General features: G+C 37.9%; 1 protein-coding gene across 11 annotated transcripts in view; it reads right to left on the reverse strand.

The window, feature by feature from the left end:
• The window catches only part of MPDZ (multiple PDZ domain crumbs cell polarity complex component), a 111,305-nt gene that overhangs the window by 95,317 nt on the left and 6,773 nt on the right, over positions 1 to 9,215 (reverse strand). For 8 of the 11 annotated variants that reach the window (XM_031557296.1, XM_031557300.1, XM_031557302.1 and 5 more), the window contains exons 2-3: positions 8,478 to 8,569; positions 7,704 to 7,870 (exon numbers count right to left, since the gene is read on the reverse strand). In XM_031557296.1, the coding sequence (XP_031413156.1) occupies positions 7,704 to 7,870; positions 8,478 to 8,493 (183 nt within the window). In that variant the 5' untranslated portion in view covers positions 8,494 to 8,569. Of the gene's footprint in view, positions 1 to 7,703; positions 7,871 to 8,477; positions 8,573 to 9,215 lie in introns of those variants that run through there. The other 3 variants (XM_031557304.1, XM_031557303.1, XM_031557297.1) reach the window with 1 other exon arrangement.

The raw sequence follows: 9,215 nt of genomic DNA on the forward strand, positions 1-9,215 counted from the left end.
CATCTCAGCGTTGTGGTAAGGCCGATCCACCATCAATTTCACATTCTCTCTCCTTATAAAATTCTGTTGATACCATATTTAGTAAATTACTTTGTTTTACCTCAGATTGTTGCCACTGTTTTCAATTATTTCGGGGTCCCTTATTTTCTTTTTTTTTCCGGGGGCGCGGATCCGCGGATCCCTCCGCCCTTCTAGTCACGGAACCGGGCCGAACCAGCCCGTAAACCGTTGACATGTTTTTTCTCATCAGCTGGAGTCCTCACTACAGATTAATTCACCTTCACCTTCCCAGTGTCAGCCACTTCCATGTATAAAGGTTTTCTCTGGTCAATTAACATTCTTAGTTTTTGCTCTCTTCCACCTTCAAATCTACTAACACATTCTCCTGCCATATTCCTTCCTATACAATTGTAATGGGTACAATTATTATTTATAAAAATATTTTATACCATTGTAATTAGCACACCTCATACTATTTCTGTTTAAAAACATTTTCAAATTGTCACAGCAATTAGAGTGAATGAGATACAAATTCAAACTACTTCCTGTAAACTCAAGGGCCAAGCCTCAGAGATATGGTATCACAAATTTTAATCAGTCAGGTATACATTTAATTTCCAAATTTCTGTGCTCATTGCAAAAAAAAAGCACTTAACTACCAATCCTGCTGAAAATTATCATCCTCAAATTTTGCTGGGTCGAAGGAGTAAGAAGAGAAATCATCACCTTAATCAGGAAAGCGAGTAACATTAGTCTAAACAAGGCAACAGCACTTGTGAACACAATGATTCTGCTCCATGAAGAGGTAACAGCTCATAAAACCTCTCCATGGACCCTTTGAAGACTTTGAAGTGATGATTTCAAATTATGCATGCTTCAGTTGGCATGATTAAGCCTTGAGAAAAATACATTAAATATTTAGAGATTTCATTTAGTACAGTTCTAAACACAACATTAGTCTGTCTTGGGACCCATTTGATGTGGCAGAAACTTGAAGTTTCACCTGCCAGAACAGCAAGAAGGGTCACTGGTATTGCCATCAGTCTGTGAAACCCACGTGTGCATGAAAACCAGCTTTGAACAGAGTTTTATCTTCCCAGATAAAAGAGGGAGAATGAAGATTTTTTTTTTTTTTAATGACTGCTAAGAGCAAAATTTGAGACTCTATAAGCAAATAAATAAATTAATAAAAATTAAGAAATATAACGGTCACCTATCATCTTTCTATCATATATCAGCATTCCGGGTCAACTGGAGAGGTCCCAGAGGATTAGATGCTTGCCAAAGTATTCCAATCTATCAGAAGGATTCAGGGAACTACAAGCCTGTCAGCCTGACCTCAGTGCCAGGTAAGGTTATGGAACAGACCACCTTGAGGGAGATCACATGGCATGTGCAGGACAACCAGAGGATCAGGTCTAGCCAGCATGGGTTCATGAAAGACAAGTCCTGCTTGGCAAACCTGATCTCCACCTGTGTGTGACCCGCCTGGTGGATGAAGGATGAATCTGCCTAGATTTCAGCAAGTCTTCAACACTGTCTCCCACAGTATTCTCCTGGAGAAGCTGGCAGCCCATGGCCTGGACAGATACACTCTTTGATGGGTAAAGAACTGACTGGAGGGGTAATGAAGAAAATTAAATGCAGCTGGCAAACAGTCACAAATGGTGCACCTGAGGCCTCTCTTCAATTTGTCTGATAACCTGGACACACCCTTAGTAAGCTTGTAGATGGCACCAAATTTGCAGGAAGTGTAGATTTGCCTGGGGGAAAGAAGGCTCTGCAGAGTGATCTGGACAGGCTGGATTGCTGCGCTAGACCAATGTGATGAAGTTCAACAAGACCAAATGCTGGTTCCTGAACTTTGGACACAACAACCACAGGCAACGCTACAGGCTTGGGGCAGAGGGGCTGGAAGAATGTGTAGAGGAAACAGACTTGGGGGTGTTGGTCAACACTCAGCTAAACGTGAGCCAGCAGTGTGCCCAGGTGGACAAGAAGGTCAATGACATCTTGGCTTGTATCAGAAATAGTACTGTCAGCAGGACCAGGGAAGTGATCATCCCTGTGTACTCAGCTCTGATGAGGCCGCACCTCGAGCACTGCGTTCAGCTTTGGGCCCCTCAATACAAGAAAGACATCAAGGCCTTAGAGCATGTTCAGAGAAGGGCAGTGAAGCAGGTGAGGGGTCTGGAGCACAAGTCTTATGAGGCGTGACTGAGAGAGCTGGGACTGTTTAGTCTGGAGAAGTGGAGGTTCAGGGAGACCTTATACTTCTCTACAACTATGTGAAAGGAGGTTGTGGTGAGGTGGGAGTCAGCCTCTTCTCCCATGTAACTAGCAATAGGGCTAGATGGAATGGCCTCAAGTTGCGCAAGGGAGATTCAGGACATTAGGAAATACTACTTCTCCAAGAGAGTGTTCAGACATTGGAACAGGCTGCCCAGGGAGGTAATCATTGTCCGTGGAGCTGTTCAAGAAGTATTTAGATGTCATACTAAGGGACATGGCTTAGCGGATAACATTAGTGACAGGCGGATAAGAAGTCCAACTTGGTGACTCCATGATTCAGTGATTATAACATTGATGCACAGAAAATTGCTGAAGGTGAGGAACTGCCATTGCACAGGTGTTTTTTTTTGTTAGTTTGTTTTCAGTCTTTCTTCAAGTATGTGTTGAGATGGAAGTTGTTCATGTTTTTTCTCAGATATTTTTCCATTAGTAATTATTAACTCCATGATTCTGAAGACATTGGATAGCTTCTATTTGCATGACAGCTGACATACTGAACACTTCTAATACCAATTTAAATGCAAAACTTGAAAAAGTTAATTTCAAACATTCAAGTAAAACTATGAGTGCAGCATAACTACAAACCCCACCTGTTCTATAATAATTATCAGTAACATTTCATTTTTTCACCTTGTTCCTCCTGTAAAGAAATAGTTATGCATTCAGTGAAGGATGTGTTAACAAGGGAAGCTTCTGAACTATGATGAAAACTTTAAGAAAATTACCAACCCATTACAGTTTTGTGTATGCATGTATGCATGAAAAAAAACAACAAAACATTAGATTCATCTTATCTTCTAAAATATACATACACAAGCTCTAAAAACACTTCCATTATGAAATGACATTTATAATGACTTTAAGAGGTAAAATATTAGAATCCTCAGACAAATTAAAAACTTTCTTCCCTCCTCTCCCTTCAAATATAGGCTTATAGACTGTAGCAGCTCCTGTAGCAGCTGGGAAGAACTGGTATATATTATTGCTAATCATTGAAGCACAGGTCATTTCTAGGGGAGCAATAAGCCATACATTGAAATCTCAGGATGATAATGCTTATTGTGGTTTCAAGAAAGAATTTTCGAAATATGCAAGCTGTACTACTTTGCACTAATGAAGTCACCATATTACTCTGGAGAAATAGCTTTATGGAAATGCAATCATATAAGTACTGTATGAAAGAATATTGCTTTGTTTTATAATTTGGCCAATGATAATTGCCTTTGATTGATTTCCTCCTTGCTGTGCGTAACATCTGCAATATATGGACATAATTTGGCATAAGCAAAAAGATGACAAGGATAAAATTTTTAAGTATGATAAAGCCCACATTATAATTCTGCAGACAAACGCTGAATGTAATCAAACAGCACTTACATTCAGCCATTCAAAACACTTTTAATAAAAATGAAATTATTCCAGTCACGCCTGTACCTTATCAGTATTTAAAGCTATGTAATCATCATTGCTAGGTCTCTGCTGTCAAAAAAAAAAAAAAGAAAAAAAAAAAAGAACAAATTCCTCCTTTATCAGCATTTTAGAGTCACTACATAGACGATGAGATGTATTTCATTGAATCCATCTGTGTGCTGAGCATCAAAAAAGTCAGTGAGAGCAAAAGCAATATCAAAAGCACAAGTTAGACCCACAGCAAACCTGTGTGGGAAGTGGTGGGTGAGGACCTGCTGGCAAACTCCCTGAAAGAGGCTCCTGAAGTGTCCCAAATTCTTCTCCAAAGGAGAAGGCAGCATGCACAAAAACACTGTGAAAGCAGCACCAAAACCTCCTTCATGTTTCCTGCAAAACAAGCAGCAGCAATACATGCAGAACCCTACTCCTCAGCAGTGCTTTAAAGCCATTCTGGTAACTGTTTCTTCAAACCCCAGAGAAATAGCTCAGTCCTCACAGAGGTATAAAGCAGACAATAACAATAAATTTTTTAAAGAAATAAGTATGTGAGGAATGTAGCCAAGTCAAAGGATTCTTTGTTCTGGTACAGAGAGAAGCAGAAAAGGAGGCAGTGGATGAGCAAGAGACAGAAAGGAAAAGAGGAGGCAAATAGCATTTGCCAGCGCTGTTTTCTTTAATATCTTTTATACAGAAAATACTGTTGAAAGACCTGGAAAATTCAAGATATCACAGTTTCTGCTACTCTTTGTAGCTTTGTACTCTCATCTCTCAACAGCAAGATTGCTCTTCAAAAGCTGAAAACAAACATTCACAGAAAAGTATGGTTACTAAGAAAGAGGAAAAAATCTCCCTGCTTCAATGCTCTTCAACTCAAGTGACAGGTGAAGTCAGGAGAGTAATTCTCTATCAAACATTCTTTAAACATTACTAGATTTTTCCCACTCAAGTTCCTAAATCTGCAGAGATAAATCTGCAGCGTATATAAATCCTGTTTGCTCATCTAAGGAAAAAACAAAAAACAAAAAACAAAACCATACTGTTAAAGCACCTGCCAATAGGCAGCAAAGCATCAGATTCGCTGACGTCAGCATTCTGCCTCAGTAATATACAGATGAAGCAACATACCACTCAGCCTACACTCTCCCACTGAACAGAAACGCAGACTCAAAAGGCTCTTGTTAAGTACACATCAATACTTAAGGGAATCAGTTCCTAATTAACACACAGAAGCTTTAAGGAAAAACAAGAGAGCAAATCTGAAGAAGTATCTGTACAGAAATAATTTCTCAGATATTCCCTAGATGTTTAAAAGATCACTTATCTAGGGGGAAAAAAAAAACAAAAAAAAAACCGAGGAGCAAGCCTAGCATTTTAGACTATAAAAATGGCAGTAGCATCCACTGTATCTGAATGTTAGAACTCTGTACTTACACCTTAGGAAAACATGACAGATGTTTACAAAATTGCCAGATCATTTTCCAGACCTGCACAAACAGATGATGATCTCACAGTTATCTTTATGCCTTCCAGGCTGGATATTAAGAAAAATTTCTTCTTAGAAAGTGTAGTAAAGCATTGAAACTGGTTGTCCAGAGAAGTGGACATCTCTGGAGGTGTTTAAGAAAAGTTTATATGTGGCACCCAGGGATATAGCTTAGTGGCCTTTGTGGTGATGGGTCGATGGTTGGACTACATCATCTTAGTGATCTTCTCTAACCATAATGATTCTGGTTCCAGATACTGTGCCTCAAGACAGAGTCTTATCCTCAATTTTATGAATCCACCATCAGCCCACAAATCTCTGCTGGGACACTCACAATTAATCAGTTCAATTAAGAAAATTAACTGCCGTCATTTCTTCTCTGCTCCCATCTTCTCTTTCACATCTATACTTTCTTGACAGTGGGTCTTCTCCTGAGAATTTTGCAGTAGTCTTGGAGCTCTTTAAGAACTCATACACTAATTAAAAGCATATTAACAATTTAACAGACTGTCACTTACAATTTACCTTAACAGACAGATCCTGGTTCAAGTTTTAGGATAGCTCGTTGCACATGCAAGAATTTTAGCAACCTCAGTCTGCAGCAGATAGAGACTGCAACAACCATCCACTGCACTACTGAGCACCATTTCACAAGCCTTGCTGTTTTGACATGCTTAAGAGTTCCAAGAGCACAATGCATTTCCAGACATAAAAAGAAAACTAAAGTGGCTCTGAACTTTGGCAAATTGCAACTTTGAAAACACTAACAAAGTTAGTCTTCTGAAATAACTATTTTATTATTTTATTCTTTGTCTTGTTTCAAGATTATTTGTAGGCATTTAAATAAAGCAGAGAAGAAACAGACAATCTCGTGTAATAGCAGGGAAGAAAAAAAAAACAGGAAAAAAAAAGAGGACACTCGGGTGTTTATACACACACAAAGAAATTCACATACAACTAGTTCTATCAGCTAGACTGGGTTTGTGTACAGTCCACTGAATTTACTGCATAGATAATAAACCTGTGGGGTTAGGGCTGCAGGTGAAATAATTTTTTTTTTTTAAATACACATCTGAAATTAACTGTGGAATATTGGTAGTGATTCACTTAGATGGTTGAATTTAGAAAAATAAGAATTTTTTAATAACAAAATGTCAATAAGTGAAAATTGATCTGTCTTTTCAGCAAACACGTACTAGTGCTTCAAGGACATCTTGTTTTTTGGCTGCACATACCCACAATAATTATCACAGAATTAACTGTATGTTTTTGGATGTCAGCTTGCAAATTACAGAGCCTCAAACAACCTCTCAGAAGAGCTTTTCATCAAGACTTTTTTAATCACTCCAAATTTAATAAGTCATCACATATAAAAAAAATGCAAAATTAAAAAAAAAAACAATCCAACACATAGTCATGTATGGCACTGTAGACACCACTCTAACATATTTGCTAACGTAAAATAGATAATCAAGATAATCTACAGGAAAGAGTGAAGTGCCATGCAGCTGTAGTACCCTCAGGAGCACAAAGGCTACTCTCACCAGATACATTCTAGCAAGAGACAAGATGCAGTTTCCTTATTCAGTAAGGTCAACATGCAGAGCATCCCTCCTTCTGCTTCACCATTTCTCCATACTTGCCACGTGCTAAGTGTGCCTTCATGAGGTATGTTTTAGGAGTTTAAATGTTGCACATTCCATTGTTACAGAACACAGCACTTCAGAACAGAGAGTAATGAGAATATATATATATACGCAAAGAAAGAATATATATACAATACGCACAGAAAAACAGATTTCTTTTTCCACCTGCCTCACACTAAAGCATCTAAACTGACCTGAAGCCTGTAGGAAGCATTTCTTAAAAGCTATACTTTAAGAAGAAAGAATAGTTCTGTACAAGTTGGCTGTACATGAAAAGCAGGTTAACAAGTTATGGGGTTATAACAGTAACAGATAATCATCAGCTTATGGTTGGATTTGATGATTTTAGAGGTCTTTTCCAAACTTACTGATTCTACGATACGTAATTATGCCAATAAAAACAAGATGTCCCCTCTGAAGGAAGGCAGAAAAGTGATACTTAAATTCTTGAGCAATTGGAAAGGAGGTAGAACATCTTTTTTCTTTCTAATGTCTTACTCTTACATAAAGAAAAATATATATTCATCTTCTGAAGCAAGTATTCCACAGGAAAAAATGAAAGAACAAACAAAACACATTACTTCCTTTTCAAAGACGGTGACAGAAAGCGATACATTAACTTATTACCCAGTATCATCACTGCCCCCCAGTAACTTACAAGCACATACGTAAAAAAATGGATGCATACTCTATGTATGATGGGACACAATAAAGCCCAGAAATGTAACTGGGCGTGTTCTCCTCTGTTCTCCAAAGCTTTGAATCAAATCTTTAATTAAGGCTACTTGATTTCAATATTCAACATGCAAAAGGACATACACAGTTTTGCACCTTCAACTTTTCTCTTGCGTCTGGGAGGGTAATTTTCCTACCTGGTCTCTCAGCTGTTGAACGGAAGTTTGAAGGTTGAGAATTTGATTAAAAAGCGGACTCTGCAGCACTGATTTTAATAAGTTCAGTTTTTCCTCATTTGCGACATCACCTCGATCCCGAAGCTTTGCCTGTAAGCGCTCCACAGCCTGGAGGGCCCGATGTGTATCTGTAGCAACATTCACTCAAGTCAGTGTCAGTTTAGAAACAGTCGTACTGAAAGCACATAAATTTCACTAAATACCTCTTCTTTTCAAAATACAGAGGCCTAAAAGGGTTTTTGTTCAGAACTGTCTCAAACGTCTTAATGAATTATGAAGTCAGAGGAAGAGCACAAAGCAGAAGGCAAATAATATGATGGTTGTTACTTTTGTTGGCTTTTTTTTTTTTCCCCCCCCATTAATAACTGGTTGCAAAAAAAAAAAAAAAAAGGGAAAATTTTTCATTAAAATTCAGTACAGGAATTGTGGCTAGAGGCAACTGCAAATAAAATCAAACAAAAATATCCCTAAAAAGATGTCTTTTTCACACAGACCTTCTAAAAAGACTGGAAAAAAAGACAACTGGGAAAAAAAAAACTAAATACATTAAATAAATGATAATACATCTTTGTGTTTCCTAATTCTAAAAGCAAACAAACAAAAAATTGCCAAGTATTTGTCATAAAACCCATCTCATTTGTATACACCAATAAACTATAACTATTACGCACAATACATTTGACAAATACACTGATCCAAATCATAATTAAGCAAAAAAAAAAAATAAAAAATTACCAATTGTTTCCAACATGTTCTCTGCTTCTGCTTCTCAGCTCCTATTCCAACACAGAAAGAGACAGCACATACAAATATTATCCTGGCTTTTCCTGAAAAAAGAAACACAGGAAAACTGTCAGATGTAGAATACGAAGTAGTGAGCTCAGAATGAAACAAAATTGACTTCTGAAACCAGTCGCCAAGCCCCCAGAACGACAGCCCACTAAAACTACATCTCCTTTAGGTAATTTATTTCTGCATTGCCATATCAAAGATCCTGTCTGTATACTGTTGCACAACATGCCCTGCATTGCTTTAATCAGAAGGTATAAATCATAGCTGCCACTGAGACTTCACAGCATTTCATTGCTTTCCTTTTCAGTGACTCATAAAAACATTCCCTGTAGGTTCAGTTTTCAAGCCCTGTGTTGACAATATCAGGTGCATGAACCTAAGAAGAAATCCATGAGTCATAAAGCATTACTGCAGAACTGTCACACTACAACCTCCAGAATTCATGCTACAACCTCCACTACTTACATATACCAATATTAAGAGTCAGATATGGCTGATGAATGATTTTTGCCAACACAGATTTACAGGCAGGAAACTCTACCTTACAAAGAATTCTGAAACTGATTAGTATTTTGAGAGTTTGGGGAGTTTGAGTGGTTTTCTTTTGCTTGTTTGGTGTTTCTGTTGTTGTTTGCTTGGTTTTTTTTTTGTTTGTTTGTTTGTTTGTTTTGCCTTTTAGAA

The sequence above is a fragment of the Meleagris gallopavo genome, chromosome Z (genome assembly GCF_000146605.3).
Source record: "Meleagris gallopavo isolate NT-WF06-2002-E0010 breed Aviagen turkey brand Nicholas breeding stock chromosome Z, Turkey_5.1, whole genome shotgun sequence".
Classification (NCBI taxonomy): domain Eukaryota; kingdom Metazoa; phylum Chordata; class Aves; order Galliformes; family Phasianidae; genus Meleagris; species Meleagris gallopavo.